The sequence below is a fragment of the Mytilus galloprovincialis genome, chromosome 12 (genome assembly GCF_965363235.1).
Source record: "Mytilus galloprovincialis chromosome 12, xbMytGall1.hap1.1, whole genome shotgun sequence".
Taxonomy (NCBI): domain Eukaryota; kingdom Metazoa; phylum Mollusca; class Bivalvia; order Mytilida; family Mytilidae; genus Mytilus; species Mytilus galloprovincialis.
Genome location: NC_134849.1, coordinates 20,288,784 through 20,314,544, shown reverse-complemented (window position 1 = coordinate 20,314,544; position 25,761 = coordinate 20,288,784). Strand labels below are relative to the sequence as shown.

Here is a 25,761-nt window from a genome sequence, read left to right as displayed (position 1 = left end):
TGTAAATTTGTTTAATCCACATATTGGTTATAAATTTCACCTAGGACTATGCACAAGATCTGAGGGAATGGGAAATTTTCTGTTTGGTGATGATTTCTCTGAGAGTCTTTAAAAAGATATAAACAACACTCAGAAGATTCAAGGTTTAATGAATAAAACCCCCAAAAAAAATCAGAGGCCAGGGACCAGGGTCGTATTATCCGATAAGCCCTTTTAGAGGTCAAAGCCAGTTGAGAGGAAGAGGCCAAGGTCAAGCCTTTGAACAGAGTGAGAATGTCTGGCAAGTAAAGAAGATAATCAAGATAAATGTTAAACCATAGGCTTGTTCTTTACAACTTTATGCTTCTGAAAGGAAACAAAATATTTCTGACAATTGGGTCCTTAATTCAGTTTAATTAGGGTACACCTATCCAGAGAGGTTTGCCTAAGCCAAGAAATGTTTCAAAAGAAGAAGCCCATCTTATTGACATTGAAGTTTAAGAATTATTGGTAAAAGGGGCCATTACAAAAACCAAATCTTTTCGTTAGGAAAATCAGTTTTTTTTTCACATAAATTTAAATAAAATGGTAAATTTAGACCTGTTTTAAATTGGGTGAGACTGAACAATTTTATGTAAATTTTCATTTTAAACAAGAACGTTTTCAAACAGTTCTATGTGGGCTCTCTAGAGGTGAATTTCATACTTTCATTGATTTGCTTGATTCATATTTTTCAATTAAAGTTGAAAACTTTGTGCAAGGGCACATGTGTTAACAGTACCTCATAACCGTTTTCCCCTCGAACTTGCGCTGTGTGGTGGCTAAAGTTCTACCATGAGGTCACTGCATGCGGGAAAATATCAGCAAATTAGTGTCTGGGAAGTCAATAGTTCAATATTGGTACATGTAAGAAATTAAAAAGGATTTTCTTTAAAAAAAAAGTTTTTACATTCACTGCTCTAAAGAGAAAAAACTTAGCCCTTCAAGTATGTAAGACATGTTTAATTTCTATTTTTTAAAAGGAGTATGTTCAGTAAGGTCCTAAAATGGCCCCCTTTTTTAGCGTAAATTTCAAATTCGGATTTATTGACCAATATCACAATAAATTAAAGCTAATATATTATAGTGACTAGATAGGAAATAAGCTATTTTGTTGAAAACTTTACGTTTCTACGTTACATTATGACGTCACAAGTTGCACTCATATTGATTTTTCACGAAAAAATCAATGAAAAAAGGTAAATTTCAATAGATTATTGGACAGGAAACATAGAGCGCATACGTCGACAACAAAGATCTTTTAAAATAATGTTTGTGAAGACATTTCACATGCCTTATTTGAATATTAAGTTTGTCGACGCCTGCGCTCTATGTTTCCTGGTCCTTAATTTGGTTGAAATCCAGCTCATTTTGTCAAATTTCACTAAAATCCCTTATCTTGACCTTTGACAAAAACAGTTCTGTTTGACTTTCTCACATGTATTTAATGCAACTTAAAACCTTTATTGGCTTGTTACTATGAACTTTATAATTGGGGCCAAATATGGCCCTTACCGAACTTATTCCTTTGAAGTTTCATATGACTTATATAAAAGAAAATCTGTTCTGGTTGCTACACTACACAAAGAAACCTTTTTCTGTTTCAATATTGACTTTGTTGAGTTCAATATTTTCTTACCAGATGAAGATACAAAAAATATTGAATTTTTCAAAGAAGATTTTAAGTAAAACGCTTCATGCAGGAAGAGAGTTATTAACACAGGTTAGATTGTATGCATCGGCATCTAACCCAGTTCTTATGGCTCCTTTGTAGATTATGGCTCACTGAGCACAGGAAGAATCCATTTATATTTGATATATTTTTACCTTTATTTAACCTATAAACAATGTTGTCTACAGCCCAAATATTAATTTTCAACCCTCGAAACCTTTTGGCTTTCCTCTAGATGCCCCTTATCCATTGCATCATTTGAATAATGAGTCATTTCATACTGATGAATTATTATGCAAGATAACACTTTCCATTAAAAGAGGGTGGTAAATGGTTATTTTCTTGCAACAAGTTTTGCCATTTATATTTCACGTGCAGCCGTGAAATAGGTTCATTATTCATCGTGTTTCGTGACATCAGTAAAGAGATCAATGTGCAAGAAATTTTTAATTGTTCGTTCATCATGAAATGCCAGTTTTATTTTTGAGTTCTTCCCTGCAGAGAGCTCCCCTTTATGCCTCTCTTAAAATTTTAGATTATCTTTTTTCAGTTGTTAAAAATCTAATGCTAGAATGCCACTTATCCATAGTATTATTTAGATAATAGGGGATTTGATACTGAAAGATTAATATGCCAGTTAACCATGATAACTCTACCATTACAATGTTATATTATATTTTTTTCAGTTATCATAAGATCTAATGCCACCTTTTGAACACAAATACAACTGACCCACAACATCAAACAAAAATGTCAATATGGAACTAATCTGGCTGTTGTCAGATATCTTTGATACTTCTAAAACATCCTACTACTACTAGTTCCCTGTTGGGATTTCCAAGATCCATATCTATATCTACATACTCCTGGTTCCTTTATGAGATATCACAGATCTTTATCAATATCAACATCAATTTGAGACAGGAAGCCTGTAGGAACCTCTGCCCATTTTTGTCTATTTCCTGTGGCAAATATTCCATAAAATACAGCACCAAGTAAATATATTGCAGCATCAATGTAAAAAAGTATCTGCCATAGTCCAACATCTGTCTGTAAAAAAGATAAACATTATCATCAAATATTTACACTTTACAAGGGTTCAAAAATTAGGTTGGCAATGGTGCATCATTGTACAATGTGTTGCAAATTTTTCTTCAAAATGTTTTATGTGCTGAACAACAATCAAATTTTTTAGGGGTCCAAAAAAGAGGGTGGCAAAGATACATTCTTGCATATCCTGTTCAAAATTTGTGTATGTCCTGAAAGTCAATCAAATTTTTTAGGGGTCCAAAAAAGAGGGTGGCAAAGATACATTTGTGCATATTGTATTGAAAATGTGTTATGTGCTAAAAAAAACACTTTATTTGCAGCAGCATGTTAAAATTGGTAGACATTTCATACCAGATTTTTTTTTTCATTTCACAATCATATTCATGTTCTTCAATACACACACAAGTGCAAATTTTTGTGGTCCAGTATATTTTTGAATACACACAATATATCCTTGACTCATGGTTTTTTTCGTTATATTTGGATTGCATTAAGCCGTCACAATTTCCTTTGAGATAGCATGCGTAGAACGAAATTCATATGATGTATGAAAACATAACATCTGACCATAACATTGGTCATACATGTATACAATATTATCTTAGCTCCTATACATTTCTAGGAATATGATTGCTTAAAAGCGTCCTTGTGGAAACCGTGTATATTTAATATTAGGTTAGTTGGGAGGCGGGGCTCATTCAATACACGGTTAGTAGTGGAGTTACGTCCCTTTATATTCCATATAAGGTAATAAGGAGGCGGGGCTTATTTCATACACGGTTAGTAGTGGTGTTACGTCCCTTTAGAAAAACAAAACAGTACTGAGAAAAAATCTTAAAGGTTTCAACAGACGAAGAAAGTGATGATAAAGTGAAATAAATTCATAAAACACATTTAAATCTAACAAGTTGTCATTGTTGGCATCTGTTTTTGTAGAATCAAAGGAAGTAGTTTCTTAATCATGTTAATGCTAACTTTATTGAAGACTTGCTCATTTTGATAGGTCACTAGTCTAAATTTTACACGTAGTCGGTAAGATAAATTCGTTACATAGTGTGCTAGTGATGTAATACGGTAAATATGGGGTCAGTAAATTCCATATTGGGATTTGAGCTTCGCTCTCACCCCATATGGAATTTACTGACCCCATATATACTGTATTAGGTCACTAGCACTCTATGTAACTAATATTATTGCATAGCAATATAATATTTCCAACAGAAAGTAACCAAAAGTTAGCGTGCAATAAATTCCAATATTGCACTAGTGCAAAATCTTCAAAATTCATGACATCAACAACAAAATCTTAGTTTAAACCAATTTGTACTTTCAAATATTATATTGCTATACAATAAAAGGGTTACTGCAGAATATTGTCCCTCGTAGAACATATATTGCACTCGCAAGCTCGTACAATATAAAATTCTACTTGGGACAATATTCCCCAATATTCATGCAATAACCCTATATTATCTCTATATTTCCAAGCTACTTATTAAAAGCGATGCACATAAAATTTGTATTATAACTGAAATATACCAGTCTTTAGCTGTAATTTGCCTATAACAAAACAGAAGCAAGTTAATTTATATGTTTTGGAGTTTACCATGTGATGTCCATTTTCACTGATCAAGTACACATTTTATTTAGGGGTCAGCTGAGGACCAGCTCCAGATGTGTGGATTTTCACGCTGTGTTAATACCCTTTGGTGGCCAGCGGCATTTATCTGCTCTGGGGTCAGGTTGTTTTCTCTTTGACATATTCCCCATTTCTATTCTCAACTTTTACAATCTCCATGTAACACAAAATCTCCCAAATCCTATACAATGTACTTACATTTTGTATTATAGCACCAGTTAGTAAAGGACTTATTATCCCTGGAATTGTTGCAAATGTATTAGATATTCCCATGGTGACACTTGCATACTGAAATAAATGCAGAAGTGTTAATACAATATATTTTTTCATTCTCATTAAAACTTAACCCTGGCATATTTCTTTGGCAAAGTCTATGAAACAAATGTTTGCAGGTTCTAATTCACTTTTATTATTGTGTAGGTTTTAGGTACCCTGTCTCCAAAGCGATCATAAAAATATTCCAAAACAGTTATTCACACTTGTCCTTACATTTTGCTCTCATGTCAGTTCTATTCATGCAACATATGAAAACGAAAGATTCCTAGGAGACTGAAAAGTTCTGTCAGATGTTTCTTAAAATATAAAATCAAATTTTGTTTTCAATAGCTATTTGATGTAAACTTTGGCCTTTGCTCTCCCAGTCTTTATAACTTTTAAAGAAGTAATCTTTTATTTGAGACCTCCACAGAAACATTTAAAGTTTTGTTTCAAATAGTTCTTTGATCAACTGACTCTAATTTAGCCCCCTGTGAATCATTATGGTCCTTTTATGAGGATCAAAGTTATGCACTTGGTAAAAACCTTCTAATGAACATTTAAAAACAAATATTTTCATTTAAGGTCGTCTGTTTATAATTAAAAATCAAAAGTAATTTCCTGTAGAGTTACAAGATAACTTTGAGCTTAGGTGGTCGCCAATTTTGAATTTTCATTTGTGACACATACCTGTCAACCTGTGACGATGAAAATGCAGGTCATGACCTGCATTGAAGTATCAAATCTCAGGTCATAACGCGTACGAACTTTTTCGAGCTGAATTTCAGTATTTATGGTACATTGTCTTATAATGTATATCAAAGATACCAAAACATCAATGCATGTTAACTTTGTTAAGTCATTTTAAATCTAATAAAATATTATTTCATTAACTTTTAATGATTTTTATAAATTGTGTATCTCTGTCTTATGTGTTTCACTTTTGAGAAAAAATACTAAAATCATCAAACACTAGAATTTAATGTAAATCAATAATGTTTGAGACTATTTACTATGTAGCCTTTAACCACTATATTTTTTATTTATAAGGAAATTAGACTATGATAAAATATAGTAATACAGTTAAAGGAAGTATAAATGTAAAAAATAATTTTCAACTTTTTTTAAAAAATTGTGTAAAGGTATAAAAATAATGAAAAGTTATTTTTCAATATGTATTTGAATTTTATATTTATATGATTTAATCTTTTTCACCCATAAAACGTAAATATAAGGAACCATTTTGAATGGTGACAAATAAGGGGAAGTAACTCTAGTTCAGTTTGTAAACCAAATTATGGTCCAATTTATTTACGACCTAAAGCTAAGGTAATTGGTGTTAATTAACAGTGTGTTTGACACCAAAGCTGTCAAGAGAAGCCATGCACTTAATGGGTCACTTAATTTGACAGTTTACATAGCTAGATGAACTTCCTGTTCATGGAAGAATTACGAATTTCCCGGTATTTCAAAGGAATATTACTTATGAAATCAATCTCAAGGCTAAGAAATACGGGTGAAATCGGGTCATATTCGGAATTCCCGGGTTATTTCAATGACCCGGCGGGTGTTCCGGGTGATCCCTCAGAATTGTGAAAATCTCGGGTCACACCCGCAGAATACGGGTCAGTTGACAGGTATGGTGACATCAGACGGCCATTTTGAATTTTCAATCAGTATGAAAGTAACAACAGTTGTGTTGGGACTTTCAAAGAACATATATGACAAGTTTGGCTTAAATCTATTTATAAACCTTTTAATATATACCTGTGGTGCTATATCCAGGTGATTTACACTGAATCCGGCCCAGGCAAACCCACCTAATCCTACTGATAATGCCAGGCAAACATAGACAACAACTGGAGTCATACTGTATCCAGCTGCTACCATGAATATCAACCGAAAAAAAAAGGCTGAAAAATAATGAATAGATAAAACTGTTAAATCTGAACCTTGTATAAATAATGACCCATCTATTCTCATTGGAATTGGAATATTCATTTTATATTATGAATTGGCGAAAACAAATCCTGTGTTTTTTTCTCCATTTTTGTGAGTACCACTTTCCATGAATTGAGAAACAATTGTAATTTCTTATACTATCAATTCAGAAATATATGTAGATTGTATTCATTAATCTCATTATTCTGGTAATCAAAGTTTTTAACATAGAAACAAACACTTATCAATACAGTTGGTTAATTTCAACGGAAAGCTGAAAAGAGAACTTCTCTTACCCCCACAAGTAAATAGTTTACGGATAGCTGTTGTAGACACCACTGCTCTTCCTCTCAGATATATATATATATAGTCGGCAAAGAAACCAGATGACATCACAACTGATCCCATCACTAGGTATGGAAATGCTGCCACAAATCCTGCCTAAAACATAAATTATAAAGTAGGTAGCTGCGACCTGATTTCACTGGGAAACAACACAAATATTAGCTAGAGCATACACAATATTGAGAACCCTGAAAATTCTGCATGAAAAAGGAATTATCTCTAAGGCATCAGAAGTTGTTTTAGAGGGGACACGGCTAAAATCAAATTAAAGAACCTTAGTGAGCACGCTCACATACCCCACGTCCCCACATTGTCATTGGAGAAATTAAATCCCCACATTGTCATTGGAGAAATTAAATAAGTATAAGAAAAAAAAATTGTATAAGAAAAAATACTGAATAATAAATTCCTGTCAATATACACATCTACATAGTATGTCCTTATTATCACAAAATTTCATGAAATTCTGTTGTGTGTTTTCAGAGGAGTTGAGATGACAAACTGTTGCAGAAGTACATTGAAGCAAATAAGTTCAAAGGGGCATAACTCCTAGAAAAAAAATTGAATCTCAATTTCCCGTCCATATGAACAACTACATAGTATGTCCTTATTGTCTGAAAAGGTTTCGTGAAATTCTGTTGTGTGGTTTGAGAGGAGTTGCGATGACAAACTGTTGCAGTAGTACATTAAAGTAAATAAGTTCAAAGGGGCGTAAACTCCTAGAAAAAAAATTGAATCGCAATTTCCCATCAATATGCATAACTACATAGTATGTCCTTATTATCTGAAAAGGTTTCGTGAAATTCTGTTGTGTGGTTTGAGAGGAGTTGCGATGACAAGAAACAGGACTGACGGACGGACGGACGGACGGACTGACGGATGGACGGACGGGTCAAAAACATTATACCCTCCGCAACTTTGTTGCGTGGGGTATAATTAATTGAGAACTAACTCAAACATGATAATACAAAACCAATAAACATTCTGGTCATTTCCATTTATACCTTTTACTAGCATAATTAATTCTATTATATAAATAACTTTGATCGATTTTTTGGGATTTTGTATATGTTTTTGTTTTTTGGTGGACATTCATTATCTTAATAAAGCTTAGAAATTAAAAGAGTGACATTTTTTTAAATTACAACTGGCTCAAGCCACTCAACCAAAACATATAAATTGTAACCAACCAGATATAAATTGGTCAGTACATAGTCACCATGATAGATTCTCTATTTCATTACCTTATCTATTCTGAAGTTCAAATCATGCCTCATAATTGATGGAAGTTCTCTCAACCAAGTGTAGAAGCCCCAGTTTTCTGCAAAATGTGCTGCTACAATAGCCCAAACAGCAGGAGATTTAAATATATCTGTCCATGGTGGCAGGATATTCTTGGTTTGTTCCTCTGTGTAACCGATGTTAGCCTGTATATACTCCACTTCTACAGAGGTGATAGTGGGATGACTGGACGGAGACTCGGCTATAAAATATCCCCAACAGACACACCACAACAATGCAATACCACCTGCAACAAACATTTAAAACAATTAATTTTCTAAACATCAAATATTTTCAATGAGCTTTGTGTCACCTCAGACCTATCAACTATCCTGAATTTGTGGGTATCGTCCTGATTTTCATGCCTAAACCTGAATCCCGATATATTGATCGCAAAACATGCCATAATCCTGATTTTCACAAAATATCCCTGAACAAGAATGTGTCCTTAGTAAACAAACCCTTGAAAATCTGGTCGCGCACTAAATCCCCCATTGAGATTTTCAGAAGTTAGCAGATCTGGTTATTTTAATTTTGCCTAATCTCAGCAAATTCAACCTCTATAATAAGGAAAAGGAAACATTAGCTCAATATACATAATACTGGAATACAAATCCATGCTTTATTATTCTAATAAAAAGTTAACTTTGTTTCCAAAGCGAAAGAAGAACTTCATATTAGAACTACAAATATCATCCTATTCCTTCTAATTTGAACACAAGAAACATCCATAGTGTAGCATAAACCTGTAATACATGTAATATAATACTTACCTAACAAATAAAATATTGATGGCCATCAAAGACTCCAGCTTTGCCAATAATATACATGTAATACTTACCAAACAAAAAAATATTGACGGCCATCCAAGACCCCAGCTTTGCCAATAATATACATGTAATACTTACCAAACAAAAAAAATATTGACGGCCATCAAAGACTCCAGCTTTGCCAATAATATACATGTAATACTTACCAAACAAAAAAATATTGACGGCCATCCAAGACCCCAGCTTTGCCAATAATATACATGTAATACTTTGCCAATAATATACATGTAATACTTACCAAACAAAAAAAATATTGACGGCCATCAAAGACTCCAGCTTTGCCAATAATATACATGTAATACTTACCAAACAAAAAAATATTGACGGCCATCCAAGACCCCAGCTTTGCCAATAATATACATGTAATACTTACCAAACAAAAAAAAATATTGACGGCCATCCAAGACTCCAGCTTTGCCAATAATATACATGTAATAGTTACCAAACAGATAAAATATTGTCAGCCATCCAAGACTCCAGCTTTGCCAATAATGTAATACTTACCAAACAGATAAAATATTGACGGCCATCCAAGACTCCAGCTTTGCCAATAATATAATACTTACCAAACAGATAAAATATTGACGGCCATCCAAGACTCCAGCTTTGCCAATAATATAATACTTACCAAACAGATAAAATATTGACGGCCATCCAAGACTTCAGCTTTGCCAATAATATAATACTTACCAAACAGATAAAATATTGACGGCCATCCAAGACTCCAGCTTTGCCAATAATATAATACTTACCAAACAGATAAAATATTGACGGCCATCCAAGACCTGACTCCAGCATATATCCAGATAATAACATGGAGATCACTGTACCTATGTATGAACCTGGAAAAAAAGAAAAATAATTTGTACAAGGAGATGTATCTTGAATAACCAGTAATAACATTTTTATGAAACAGGTAGGCTGTGAGGTAGGATTGTATTGGCCTTCCATGCAATTTAAAGTTAAAAGAGACAGGAACAATCTACAAGAATCAGATGTGGATCCAGGATTTTGTTATTTTTTTTCACCCACATATATCGATTAAAACAGAACATGCCTGTTTGTTTTGTTCACACATCATTGTCAATCTAATGGAATTTCAAGTGACTGTCATACAAATGAGAGGTTTAGCTAGCTTTAAAACCAGGTTTACTCCACCAGTTTTTGCATAAGAAAATGCCTGTACCAAGTCAGGAATATGACAGCTGTAATCCATTAATTTGAGTTTTTGATTTTGCCATTTTCTTAGGGTTTAGTATTTTTGTTAATTCACTTTTTTTGCACGGCTACCCTAGGTAAACTTATGGTTTATCATAACGAAAAAAATACACAAAAAAAATCAATCTCAAATGCTATGATTACAATTACTCCTTAACAAAAGATGTAAGTCAATAAAGTCAAAATATGTCAGATCTGCATATTTTTGGAAATTAAAAATTCAATTCAATTTTGTCTACCTCACAAAATCTAGTAAGGCACTATAATTAAAACGTCTATTGCTATAATCATGATAATAGAACGCCACAAAGTTGAAAAGGCTGTAAGTTAATGCAGACCTAACTATTAAAATATTTGACAAACATTACACCATTCTACAAATGAAGAATCATTGTTAATTGACATTAAAGGATCTTACCAGAAAAAGCTATAGTTGCAAGCTTTGTTCTTTCTAATGGTGGAGCCCATTTGGCCCAAACAGCAAGGATAGATGGATATGTAACGCCCTGCAAAGACATTTTTGTTGTAATTCTATGAAAATAATCCATATCTTATTCATTTTATATATTTAAAATAATAAAGGAAATTTGTAGGGGTTTTGGAATCTGAGATTGTAATGGTTCAAATTTTTATAATGTATAAATACATATACAATTTCATTTACATATTTGAGCCATGTGAGAGGGTCATAATGGAGGTACTTTCATGATGAATAACAGTAAAATTTCTTGCCAAATGACTTTATTGTTAATTTTTGGTGCAAGACGATTAAAGGTACACTTTCTTTTAAACGATAAAAAAATGGACTGTTTATTATGATTCATGTTAATTTTTTTCCAAAAAAAGTAACGATAATTTTTAGCGACCTTTGACAAATAAAGTAAGGATATTTTGACAAATCGATATAAAATTTTAACCAATTTGAGGCTAACAGAAGCCAAAAATTACCGTTTGACACCTGTCAGTAAAGGGCATTCCTACCCTCATGTAAGATAACAATCCAATCATGAACTACTTACCTCACATAAACCTGCTAATACTCGAATGGCAACAATAAGACCTACTCCTCCTTTAGCAAACAATGGTGTCAAAACAGTTAAAAGTGCTGACATAAAGATTCCACCGCCAAATAAGTATTTTCCACCAATACGATTTGCTAAGTAACCTTTTTAAAATAAAGAAATAACTTCTCATTTTTTGTCATTTTCTTTCATCTCCCAAATCACTAAGAAATAGACCACTTTCAAGTTATGTCATTCACCCAAGGGGAGGGGTTAGGAGGGGGTCCTGATCCCAAAATCCTGGGCTTAAAAACATGAAATCCTGAGGTCCTGATTTTAAATAAAATTTAAATCCTGACATCCCCAAATTCAAAAAAAGAATTCCCAGATCCCGAAAGGATCAATCCTGAAATCCTGAGCTTACAAACACTCAATCCTGTAGTCCTGATAAAGGTCCTACCCCCCCCCCCCCCCTCAAAGTTCCTAAATTATGGGCGCCATGGTAAAGTCATTTACCAGATAGAGGGGATCTCCTGCATCCCTGGACTATTTAAGTTAATCAAGTGTCTTGGAGGTCATGATTATGCAGGATTAACTAGAAATACGTGTAAAGGAATGTGTCAACTCTCTGTTAGACTTAACCCTTAACTAGAAATATGTGTAAAGGAAAGTGTCAACTCCCTGTTAGACTTAACCCTTAACTAGAAATACGTGTAAAGGAATGTGTCAACTCTCTGTTAGACTTAACCCGCTTTGTCATTGTAAAACACACACAAATTACTTTGGTTGATGTTATAATTTTTCCGAAGAGAAGGTAGTATGATGTGTTGTTAGATCCTTGTAAGCAAAGCGTTGACACAGAACCTGTAACTTAGTTTACTACATGTACTACTAGAACACATATTGTCTCCATTCACATCAGCATTATAAAATATACTGTGGGACATTTGAAATTGATTCTCATATTGGCGGCATAAATCAGGAAAATACTCTTTTCTGGGTAATAATTTCAAAATCATACAATAAACTGTATGGGTTTTTCTCAGTGTTGAAGTTCATACAATTGGTTTCATCTTTGAACTTATATGGATAGTTGTCTCATTGGAAACCATATCACATATATCCTTATTTTTATAAGTCCTTTAGATTCTAAAAAGACAACTTTGTGATAAAAAATCCTTTCAAGTTACATTGTTGTATATTTGACTATATAACGTTCATTCTCTTCTTATAGGTTTCACTTTGTAAATACAGCTGTTTCTGAAACCAGGCCTCCTTTGGGGAGATTTATTATATTCATAGATATGTTAATTTGTTAACATACTGGTTCCCATATATGATCTCTTTGTTTCACCTCATAGAGACATCACTTGGTGATGTAACCAGTATAGAAAAACATGGTAACGCCAAAATTTTAATTTTGAGAAGGCCAAAAATGGAGGTATGGCCAAAGGGTAGTATAGAATTTTTGTAACAGTTTAAACTGAGAAGTTCAGGGCATAATCTAATGTTGAAAAAATGACTAACAGCCCTATATTTTGACCTTTGAATAAAATAGTACATGTAGTGCATATAAACCATGTTAACTTTCTGTTTTGGGATATCATTTTTCACGAAACTTAACAGTAAAAGTGTCACAGTTTTGGTCGCAAAGGGAGTTCCTATGGGAAATTGCATTGTCTATTTTACAGAATTTAAAATTTTTTTTAATGTATTTATTATTGCGATTGCTCAACAACAAATGAAAGATGAATTATTACAATTTCAGGAAATGCTCAGCATACAAATAATGACTATGAAATTAAAAAAATAATATGAGGCCTAAATTAAAATATTGTTTGTTTGCCCTTTTCCGACCCTATGTCTTAAAACAGGGTAGGTAGGTAGGTAAAATATTATATTTTTCTTTCCCAAAAAATAACTTAGCTCGGTACATTTTTTGTCATGGGTAGGCAGGTAGGTATAATATTTTATTTTATAGATACAAAATCTGCATGATATCATTTTTGTCTGTATTGCTTTTGTTTAAGTATGCTTTTGCTAATAAGTTTTAGTATAATAGTCCCAAGTTTTCACTTTTGAAAAAAAAATATCATATATAATGTGAAGTTATTTCATATGCAAAACAATTTTTTTCAAATATCAAAATATAGGGCGGTGCGGCATATTGAAACGTTTACACACCTAGAATTTTTAAGAATTTTAACTTACTAATATTCTGTACTACGTACATGTAACTTGTACGCTTACCTAGACCTAAAGTTTTTCTGTAAGAGATAACTTTGTCCTGGTAAAATATGTCCCGGTAGACATACCATGCATACTTTGTACATTACTAGTAGAAAAAGTCCCTAGAGTGTTTAAATTTTCGTGTTTGTCTGTGTTTCCAATAAAAATGCTACAAGAATTGAAACTCAATTGTCACGTTTTTTACATCGCATTTATATATGATCTGTATGGAAAAACTTGGCGATTTTACTGCCAAATATTCTCCCCTTTACAGACCTTTGGTTCATGTTAGATATAAATCAGAATATATCAATGCTGGTCAAAGGCATTGTTAACATAATCATCCTGATCTACGGACCAAAGGCCATCCCTACATAGGATACACAGTCTGTTTACAAAATATTGTGTACACACATTGATAATTTAGTATTGGAGGAACTTTTTTTGAATGAACCCAGCTCTTCAAGTATAAAGACACAGAGTAACATTTGTTAAATCATGATTTCATAGCTTTCAATACAACATCCATTTCAAACAAATTTATGCTTTGAAACTCCAAATGCAAGTGTTCGTTCATGTCAAACGCTCACATGATACAAAACTGACTAGACCTTATATGGGAAAGATAAAACCCGAGAATTCTGGTAAAAAAGTTTTGAGCGGGAAATACAAATATAAGATTAATTTTTGGTAGGAACGAAAAATAAAATAAAATAAAATCTTGCTGGTAAACACAAATAAAAGATTTTCAGGCGGAACAAATTTATAGGGTCGGTCGGTAAAGGGCAAACAAACAATATTTTAATTTAAGCCTGAGTTTTTATTTTTAGAAACGCATATCCCTTCGTTTTTTTGCAAAAATAAAAATCTTTTAACAATTTCTGAATTCAGCTGATTAAAAAAAAAAGGAACAGCACATCTAAGGGAGTTAACTCTTAAAAAAATTAACTGAACGCTTTAAATTAAGATGTTACTTACCTCCAGGAAGCTGTGTAAATATATAACCATAGAAGAAAGATGATAAAACCAGGTCTTCCTGTTTAATGCTCCAATCATATGTTGGAAAATCACCCTGTGTGAAGCAAAGTGTTTAAGTTAGGAATGTACATAATAATCAAAGAGCTGAAAGCTCCGAGGAAAAAATGATGCCACTGCCTCTAATATTGGGATATTTTTTATGCAAGTCTTGATTTTCACATACCGTAATAAGTTTAACATTGCAACATGTCTCGTAAGCATATAATTGATATTCGTATATGCATGTGTGAAGTGAAGATGACAACTGACTGTTTTTTTTAATACAAATGAACAGATCAAGAGTCAAGACTACCTGAATGATCTACAGTATCCAATGACTACTGGCTGTTTTTTTTTGTACTAATAAAAAGGTCAAGACTATTTAAATGATCTACAATATCCAATGGCTACTGGCTGTTCTTTTGTACATACTAAATAAAGACTACCGGAATGATCTAAAGTACTCAAAGTAATGTGTAATATCTTTTCTTGCAATTACATTTTTCTAAATCAAGAATACAGACTACTATAAAAAAGAAGATGTGGTATGATTGCTAATGAGACAACTATCCACAAAAGACCAAAATGCCACAGACATTAACAACTGTAGGTCACAGTAAGGCCTTCAACAATGAGCAAAGACCATACTGCATAGTCAGCTATAAAAGGCCCGATAAGACAATGTAAAACAATTCAAACGAGAAAACTAATGGCCTTATTTATGTAAAAAAATGCATGAAAACATATATGTAACACATAAACAAACGACAACCACTGAATTACAGGCTCCTGACTTGGGACAGGCACATACATAAATACTGTGGCGGGGTTTAACATGTTAGCGGGATCCCAACCCTCCCCCTAACCTGGGACAGTGGTATAACAGTACAACATAAGAACGAACTATAAAAATCAGTTGAAAAGTCATCAGACTGACAAAATTACAAGTGGACTAGTATCCTTTCAAACCAAATGATTATGAAGAGCCTGTTGTAACAAGTTCTTATACCCCATTAGTCCTATAACATATGACTCCGCATTCTTATTCAATTCTTAACGTTTTTATACTGATATTTTCATTATTTTTTTTAATTTTGAATGTGAAGTGTGACACATTGATATTCAAAAAAATTATCAGAACAGTAAATAGAAATAGTAAATAATGCTCCCGAGGTCATATGTTATAGGACTTATTACCCACATACAAATGTACTCATTAAATAAGTTACTAGTGACATAGTTATTTCTGTTACTTGAAGCAAATTCTATTTCTGTAGATTTATACAATAGCATAATATTGTTATTATACTTGTTTTATTTCACCTTGACGATTAGACAAATAGGGATACTCCTTTGATTTTTTATTTCATGTCAGTCAGGTCCCTTTATATGAAACTTGAAACCACTTCTCTGCCATATTGATATTTTATAACAACTCTGCTCAATTTGATATTCATTCTTTAACCATATATCATAGTAAGCTAATTTCTAATTTACACTAATCCACAATCTTTCATGTCAATTTAAGTTTATGCTTTTGAACCATCATGGTATTAAACACAATTCCAAGTAATTATGCTGTTATAGTGGGTCACCATATATTCAACTTGGGTGGCATTCCAGTTATTGAAATTTGTGTCAGATTGGATAATAAACTAGACCTTTAGGAATTGATCTCATTATTTAATATGGAACCATAGTATGGGACCCCTACCAGGTAACAAAATAAAACATGTCAAGCGACAAAATTTATCACCAGAGATTACAAGTCAAGAGAGGATGGATAAGTCTCCAAAATGCTTGCCAAACTGGAACTTCAACAAGATCTCCAGACAAAGACGAACCAGGTGCTCCGCAGGGCGCAGCTTTATACGACCGCAGAGGTCGAACCCTGAACAGTTGGGGCAAGTATGGACAAAACATTCAAGCGTGATACAGCTCTGAATTTGGATTGTGATCAAATTTTTGACATTACATGTTTTTTTTTACACAAAACAAATGTCAAGATTTTACAAATCAATTAAAGATTTCTTCTTCAAACTTTTTAAATCTAAAATTAAATAGTTGACACAGCATAGGTTTCTGACACAGAATGAATGTGGTCTAATCAGGGGTTCAAATTAGCGGTGGTCCGAGGTCCGCGACCTTCCACTTTTGCAAGCGGACCTTCGTTTTGGTTACTAGCTACGCCCGACGGACCTTCGATTTGAAAGAAAATAAAAAATAACTTCGCAGACCTTTTTATCAAAATTTCCAAATAAACGATCTCAAAATAAATTCTCATCTTTATTATTCATGACAGCAATATTCATTTTATCCAACCGCTAATTTTATACCGAAAATCGTTAAAAAGTAATTTGTAAATCCGAGTGAAATCGTATCTGACTGACAACATCAACATAGAAAAACAATGGATGCCATATATAAACCGGAAATGAAGATAATTACAATACCGGATCAGTTTCCGGGACGGATAAGGGTAATTCCGGGTTTGCCGATCAAATACAATAAAAAAAATAATGTCAGGCTTGAAGTTGTGACAAAATACATCTAAGATTATGAAATATAATCACTAGAATTGAAAACCAAAAGATATATGGAAAAGTAAGAAAGACCAGAAAATATTTTAGGTTGAAACTCAAAATTACTTAATAAGTTTTTTAGTTGACAAATTTCCATGTCAACATCCAATACAATGTGACAGCATTTTTCTTTTATCATTAATACATGTGGATATGACATGCAGATGTTTTTAAAGTGTAAACAAATTACTGCAATTCCAAGGGGTAATTTCTCCTCAATTTTTAGGGGCCTGTAAATAGCTGGAAGTTTCGTACTTTATTATCAAAAATAGTGCAACTAGATATGATACAATGTAACAAAGTAACAAGCTCTAGTGGACTTTTAAAATCGAGTTGAAGTAGTGTGAGCCCTGAGGTAATGATATAATTAGTAATTAATTACTAATCTTGGTTACAACACACCTACCAACAGTGACACCCTACCAAATAAAAAAAAATAAAGATAATATGAATTCATAATATACAAGACAATTATATTTATTAGTTTATTGAACATATTATACAACAGTGACACTGACAATGTAACAAGATAACCTAACACCAAAGGCACAATAATTTTGTATCTTACTGTGTTATAAAATATTTCAAGTAAAAGTAGGACCTGCAATTTAGGTTGTGGACCTTTCAGTTTTGAGTGTCAAAGGTCCTGGACCTTCCAGTACCAAATGTTAATTTGAACCCCTGCTAATGAACTTAAAATATTTTTTTTGCCTTTGAGCAATTCACTATGCTGTTGAATATTAATCCTCTCAAAAAAATGTTTGAAGAAATTTTCTTTTTATTTATGAAATCTGAAATGAGAAAAATTTAAACCCCCCCCCTTTTTTTTCACATCCCCGTTTCCCTTTTTCCAAAACTGATATCAATTCAAATTTCTAATGGAGTTTGCAACAATAACTACTCTTTTAAATACATCATAAAATATTAAAATGTAAAATAAAGTGCTTGTTATCACTGAATGGTAAAGATTGGTTGGTAGTAAAAGTGAATATACATTGTTTATTGTATAAAACAATAAAAAAAACTTCATCAGCAACATTTTATATTGGCAAATTTCCAATGAAGTTATTTACATAAAGTTATTGGCAAATAAAAATAGAAAATGACATCATAGTCATGTCTGGCAAATGTCCAACATACATTATCTAAAAACATTTTAGATAAGATAAGGAAAAAAAGCTTCATCAGCAACATTTTATATTGGCAAATTTCCAATGAAGTTATTTACATAAAGTTATTGGCAAATAAAAATAGAAAATGACATCATAGTCATGTCTGGCAAATTTCCAACATATATTATCAACTTCTATTCTATACAAAGAAAGATAACTCCAATTGAAAATTAATTGCTATTGCACAATATTGTGCAATTAGATATTTCTTGCTACTGTGCAATACTGTGCAATTGAAAATTTCTTGCTATTGCACAATACTTGATATGGAATCCTGATTTGGACCAACTTGAAAACTGGGCCCATAATCAAAAATCAAAGTACATATTTAGATAAAGCATATCAAATAAGCCCAAGAATTTAATTTTTGTTAAAATCAAACTTAGTTTAATTTTGGACCCTTTGGACCTTAATGTAGACCATTTGAAAACTGGACCAAAAATTAAGAATCTACATACACAGTTAGATTTGGCATATCAAAGAACCCATTTATTCAATTTTTGATGAACAAAGTTTAATTTTGGACCCCCATTTGGACCAACTTGAAAACTAGGCCAATAATTAAAAATCTAAGTACATTTCTAAATTCAGCATATCAAACAACCCCCAGGATTCAATTTTTGTTAAAATCAAACTAAGTTTAATTTTGGACCCTTTGGACCTTATATTTAATGTAGACCAATTTGAAAACGGGACAAAAAATTAAGAATCTGCATACACAGTTAGATTCGGCATACCAAAGAACCCCAATTATTCAATTTTTGATGAAATCAAACAAAGTTTAATTTGGACCCTTTGGGCCCTTTATTCCTAAACTGTTGGGACCAAAACTCCCAAAATCAATACCAACCTTCCTTTTATGGTCATAAACCTTATGTTTAAATTTCATAGATTTCTATTTACTTAAACTAAAGTTATTGTGCGAAAACCAAGAATAATGCTTATTTGGGCCCTTTTTTTGCCCCTAATTCCTAAACTGTTGGAACCAAAACTCCCAAAATCAATCCCAACCTTTCTTTTGTGGTCATAAACCTTGTGTCAAAATTTCATAGATTTCTATTAACTTAAACTAAAGTTATAGTGCGAAAACCAAGAAAATGCTTATTTGGGCCCTTTTTGGCCCCTTATTCCTAAAATGTTGGGACCAAAACTCCCAAAATCAATCCCAACCTTCCTTTTGTGGTCATAAACCTTATGTTAAAATTTCATAGATTTCTATTCACTTTTACTAAAGTTAGAGTGCGAAAACTAAAAGTATTCGAACGACGACAACTACGACGACGACGACGCCAACGTGATAGCAATATACGACGAAAAATTTTTCAAATTTTGCGGTCGTATAACAAGGAGTTGAAGCCAAAGTTAGTATTTATGTAAAAAATAGTTGAGGGGCTGATATACGCTATTGAACCAGACGAATTCCTCAAAAAAGCATGTCTAAAGAGAACCATAACTGCAGAGAAATTCAAAGAATACCACGCAACAATTATTGTGGAAAACAATGGAAAAGCAAGTAAAGAATAACTCTTACTGTGAGTTTATTTACATTCCACTAAGTAAAACACCATACATTATGCAAACTCATCCTTTGTAAGACAGTGATTGCGCCGAATCGGCTATGACAACACTGTTGTGCACGCATCAAACGTAGAGAGCTTCAAATCTGTTCCCCGCCCCGCCAATAAAACGGCAGCGCTCTCTCAAACCGTTGTATTAAAGCCAGCATCTATATCGACAATTTATTCACATGTCATACAGATACAGTCTGTTACAGACTCTACAGGTGTAACTTTGTAAACAAAGATGGATTTCCGGTACTTCGATCTGTCTTATAACCAGTAGAAAGTGGACCAACACAGACATATTGTATTTTCTTATAAAAAAAGGCAATTGTTTGTAAAACGAAAAGACTATCAAGTATTCCCCGATTAATAATATATCTTTAATGTTTTAACAATGTTTCAGTTTTACTTCACATAATCAATAAAGTTGTAAAAATAGATTTATGAGTATCTTAACTACATTGGTTGGTACACTTCGATCTTTTTGGTAATAAGAAGGACCGGAGGTATGGAAACTGGTTCCCGGTTGATTACTACACATGGAGGCTCACACATGATAATACAAGCAGATTCCAGTTTGTATGTAAAATAGTAAATACGAAACCAAGCGCGATAGACGGAAAAATGTAATGGGGAAGAAAATATACGAAACTAAGCGCAGAAGGCAGAGAAATGTAATGGAAGTTCAGGTCAGCAGTATTGGAACAAGACGCTGAAATCGTCATTTTCCAAAAACAAGAATGTGTCCATAGTGCATGGATGCCCCAATCGCACTATCATTTTCTATGTTCATTGGACCGTGAAATTGGGACCAAAACACTAATTTGGCATTAAAAGATCATATCATAAGGAACATGTGTACTAAGTTTCAAGTTGATAGGACTTCAACTTCATCATAAACTACCATGACCAAAAACTTTAACCTGAAGTAGGACAGACAAATGGACAAACGGATGGACAGACGAACAGAGGAACAAATAAACATAATGCCCATAAATGGGTCATAAAAAGAAACACTAGCATTACATACAAATACTGCATCAAATTTTTTCACTATACTGATAATTCAAATTGTAAGTTGGATACACATTTTCTATGATTCCTTTGGTATAGCTGAACCAAAAACACATTTATATAGCATGTATAGGCTTCAGTGATATTGTTGTCTTTTTTCAAAACTACCTCTACTGTTTTTTATTGGGAAAAATGCATATTTTTTATTGAAATTGGGAAATTTGTATATTTTATTCTAAACACATCTCTAATTTTTTGCTGACCTTTGCTGTCTTTTTTGCACAGTTTTTTCATGTATATTTTGGTTGTCAGACATTTCAACCAGAAAGGTACTTTTCAGAGAGGGGAAAGAAACAGAAGCAATGATGGTACTTACAGCTTTTACATTAATGCTAGCAAGACAATTCTTTGTTTGGCTTGCTTGCTTTGTTTGTATCAATGTTTGCTCAAGCATGGCAATTAAGATAGGCGGGGCTTCAGCTTGTATACATAATTCTTAGATTTTATTGGACGTTACGTTTGAGGTTAAGGACATTTAATTTTAAAACATCACATGACAAATATTTCACATGTTTCCTCACCTGTAAAAATACAATAATTGGGCAATGAAAGAAAAATATAAACTGTTTTCTTGAATGATGATGAGAAACTAGACTTCCACAGTTTTGCGCCGAGTGAAAAAAAAGTTATATATTTTTATGACATTGACCTTATATTGTTTTTCTTATAACATATCACTCTATTAGTTCAGTTATTTCCTTATCTGCCCTTCCATTATGTAACTCAAGAAAAAATTCCAATAAATGGGTAACAATTGTATTGGAAAGAGAAAATCGAGTCCACCTTTTTTTATGTTAGGGTGTGTTTGAGATGAATATTTTGTCTTGAAAACGTACAAAGAAAGAGTATTTGATAAATCATCTCGCTTCAGATTCTATCATTTTTATATAGCAAAGCTACAGGTTGACTTTATAACATAAAAAAAATCACAGTACTAAAAGATGAGATATAGGGGTCAAGAGAAATACCTATCCAATGAATCACAAAATCAGAGTAGGTATGTTTGAATAGCTATTTTACTAAAAGTTCTTGACGACAGTCTTTAATTTGGATGATGAAAATGAACATCTTCGAAAAAAAAATAATATTGGCTTCCATTTCTACAATTGTGAAAATGAACTGCCGTAATGGGGAGATAATTTTGACGAAGTAGAATCCTGCCTGAGAATATTTGTCATGTGATGTTTTAAAATTCAGTGTCCTTAACCTTAAATATAACGTCCACTAAAATTTAAGTATGATGTATACAAGCTGAAACCCCGCCTATCTTAATTGCCATGCTTGAGCAAACATTGATACAAACAAAGCAAGCAAGCCAAACAAAGATTTGTCTTGCTAGCATTAATGTAAAAGCTGTAATGCATTGAAAACTACATGTGTTATAAACACCATGATGATTCTGAACAGAAAACTGGATCTCAAAAGTGCTTTCTAATATCAAAATAATAACATGAATACGATATTAACAAACATTACTACCAATGCCATCACTGTTTTGGGAAAATGTAAAACTTTTTGGGAGGAATTTTAAGCCATTTTTTTTAGTAATTGGGAATTTTTTCTAGGGGAAAAGGCCAAATTTCGGCTGTAATTTGAGGCAAACAATATCACTGGGCTTGTATGTAAAATGTCTAAAAAAAAAATACAATATTTCCTCAATCGTTGAAATTGAAACCCATGAAATAAATGAATCCAATTCACAGTATACATTCTAAATCATATGTTATATGGTGATGCATACAGATGTAGTGTTATAACCATTTAGCCAATTATGGAAGACCACATGACGAATTTACCTGATATTCTGCTGTCACATTCTCCTCCTTCTTGGCAACCATGGCAACAATTGCAACACTCAGATTAGCTCTTAAGGAATATATGTTGCCTAGAATGAAACATAAATGTAAAATTAATGTTCTGCATTTTCTTTCCTTACACTTTTGATTACTTTTATCACCGGTATATGGACCATTATTTGGTATTCGGCCTTTGGTTTCTTTTTGTATCCTTTTTTATAAGTTCTAAAACTTTAACTTTTATTCTGTGGATTGTGTTGGTGTTAGAATAGTATTAATGAACAATTGAGTTTTTCAAGAATATATTAATACATTTTGATTCACCGTTTACGTGACAGGAAACCAAACAGGAAACCAATCTTTATTTTCTTTATTTTGCACAATATATTTCAAAAGACATAAATGAACACCATTACTAGTGTTACTTGCTTCATGTTAATATTTAAAATCTATTCTCAATGTTAAATTAAAGATTTTTTTAAACGCGACAGGAAACCATAAGAAACCGAAAGCATTTTTTTTAGTTTTATTTTATTGCAAAATCTGCTTAAAATAATCTGAACAGTATACTTTTTCTTAAAATCCATCTTAAATGTAACAGTATTATAAAACTCCTAAATATGTGCTTGTTTTGAAAACAAGTAGTACAATTTATTCAGAAATTTCAATTTTTTCTTCATTGATACAGGATACCATAATCGTTGTATCTTGATGTTTTAGCCAAAAAAATGTATTTAGATTTGGTTTTAAAATAGGCACCATGTGATATTTGTGACCTGTACACCATCTACATAGTTTCCACATTTTAACCTACTTTAGTGGGCTAAAATCAATAAAGTACTTCCTTTCAAGTCATGCATGGTAAAAGTTTACTTCTCCTTTGACAAGTTTATTGTGGTTCTGAAAAGTGTTTGCCGAACATGAATAAAAAAAAATAATTAAAAATTGTGACAAAGATACCAACTTTGTACATTCCAAGTGTAACGGTATATTAACATGTATTTTTTTATTAAATTATCTTTATTCACCTAAAATATCCAGTAATATTTACTGCTGAAGCAAAATCAATCCAACGAGCATCGGCACAATGATAAGAGACGTAATGTCGATTGAATCAGGAAACAAAGTGTGTCATAACATCTGTCAAATCTGAAATCGATTTTGTCAAGTCATTGGGCTTTTATTTTCACACAAGATCGTATGTAACATTATGCACATAGAAAAAATAATAGACCCCCGGCAAAATCTCTTTGATAATTGTATTTTCCTTTTTTAAACAAGACAAAACAAGTCTTCAGATTATGTTTGCTAACATCCCGTTGGAAACAAAAACAATGTTTAGACCTAGTATTTCATATATCCGGCCGTAAGGGTGTGATCACATGTTAGTCACATGTTTCACGTATGACCGGAAATGATTTGAACTTAACGACAAAAACAATTTTAATAAAAAAAAAAGGAAATAGCTGGACTTCTGTTTCGTGTGAAATGTAACGCATAACGATAACGTCATTTTCTAACTTAATTTTTACGAAGAACAAAACTAGAATGTAAATCATATCTGATTTACCTGTTTGAACATCTCGCGAGAGTTCATATTTGCATATTGTTATAAAGAATTCTTTTACAACAAAGCAGATTACATCATCTAAAATTTGCGTTATGAAATCGGAAACCAAAGTAACGCTAGTGTTCTTACACCTGCTACAGAAATACTTATAGTTCTCTGCATTTTCTTCTGACTATTCTTATTGGTCGATGTTCTTTATTATTTGAAAGCAAACGCTACGAATTTGCCGGTGAGGATTATCTATAAATCAGTCAGCGTTATGCACTTTGGAAGCGAAAAGTAATGCGAGAAACGACACAAAAATACGGTTGTATAATCTTTGAAATTAGTTAATTTCTATTTTTTTTCTAGGGAAGAGTAGCATACACTTGTATGTTGATAAAAATAAAGTCATCTTTAGATGTAGTTACTACTTTTCTTACAGTAATACACATTTTTATCACTTTTCTTTCGTTATAGGAAACGAGCCCAATAGCAAATTATGGTCCATATATGTATTACATGATCTATGAAAATAAGATGTTCAGATATAAATGAACATACTGATAAAAGAGTATTTTTTGCCTGGGAGCAATCCATGCCATTACACATGAATCAGTCTATGGATGTTTTATGTTATTTTGTGAAACATAAGCATATTTTTTCAAGACACATTGTTTTTATAGACATGAATGAATATTAAGAAATGTCTGTTGCTGAAAGCTAAAACAAGTAGCTATAGTAATTAATAAATAATAAATAAAGCAGAAACCATTTGCTTAAACCTTTCAAAATTACATACATGTTTGTACCATCACTATGTATAATATTAAAACAATGTACGGTCACTACCTAAAATTAAAAGGGGCATAACTCTAAAAAGGTTAAAGTTCAAATTTCGAACTTATTCTGTCTGTAATAGTAATAATCATTGTGTATAATTTATATAACATTTGGTTAAGGCAAACAAAAGTTAGAGAACAGAAACCAACTTTGGAACCTACGGACAGAAGCTCAAACGGACAAGGGTAAATCTTAATGCCCCCTCCACTACAGCAGGGGCATAAAAACCTATCTAACTACAACATTTAACTCACAAAAGCCCAGGAATGCCATTATTGCCACAATATATCTCTTTGGAAACCTTGACAAAGCCCATTGCCTTGGACAGACATCATGACTTTCTTCTGCAGGAGGTAGAACTGATCTTTTCTCTGATGAACTGTCACTTCTCAGGTTTCCATCATGACTTTCCATACTTGAACTTCTGTAAAACGACAATACATGTACATGTTATTGCTTAATATCTTGATTGGGTATGAGACCTAATGTGTTATTACATATATCATGTATATAGTTATATTTCTATATTTAAATATAAACTTTTTGCTACCTCTCTGTACCTATGTATCTGCAATGTGGGTCTCATTGGGGTCTAAGCGTGACGCGGGATTGCCATTTTTTTGTAAGCGTGACACGTGAAAGTCAAATTATTGTGTCGTGAAAACGGGAAATGAGGTCTAGCAGGAC

At 32.5% G+C, this 25,761-nt stretch overlaps 1 protein-coding gene across 1 annotated transcript; it reads right to left on the bottom strand.

Annotated features, from left to right (window-relative positions):
- Positions 1-913: 913 nt before the first annotated feature.
- LOC143055655 (sialin-like) lies at positions 914-25,492 on the bottom strand. Its single transcript, XM_076228821.1, has 11 exons — positions 25,329-25,492; positions 22,683-22,771; positions 14,458-14,551; positions 11,269-11,414; positions 10,668-10,755; positions 9,784-9,873; positions 8,165-8,448; positions 6,872-7,016; positions 6,402-6,547; positions 4,578-4,667; positions 914-2,740 (listed from the first exon to the last, which is right to left on the bottom strand). Exons 1-11 carry the CDS (start codon positions 25,486-25,488, stop codon positions 2,576-2,578), a joined length of 1,497 nt encoding a protein of 498 aa, XP_076084936.1. The 5' UTR covers positions 25,489-25,492; the 3' UTR covers positions 914-2,575.
- Positions 25,493-25,761: the final 269 nt, after the last annotated feature.

What these genes read in the sequence shown, in the direction of transcription:
- LOC143055655 (XM_076228821.1), bottom strand. Translation starts at nt 25,488, where the DNA reads ATGGAAAGTCATGATGGAAACCTGAGAAGTGACAGTTCATCAGAGAAA. An exon ending in TGCAACTATAGCTTTTTCTG is followed by an intron (nt 9,874 to 10,667) that starts GTAAGATCCTTT and finishes CTTTTTTTCCAG; the next exon opens with GTTCATACATAGGTACAGTG. An exon ending in TGAACTTCAGAATAGATAAG is followed by an intron (nt 7,017 to 8,164) that starts GTAATGAAATAG and finishes TTTATGTTTTAG; the next exon opens with GCAGGATTTGTGGCAGCATT.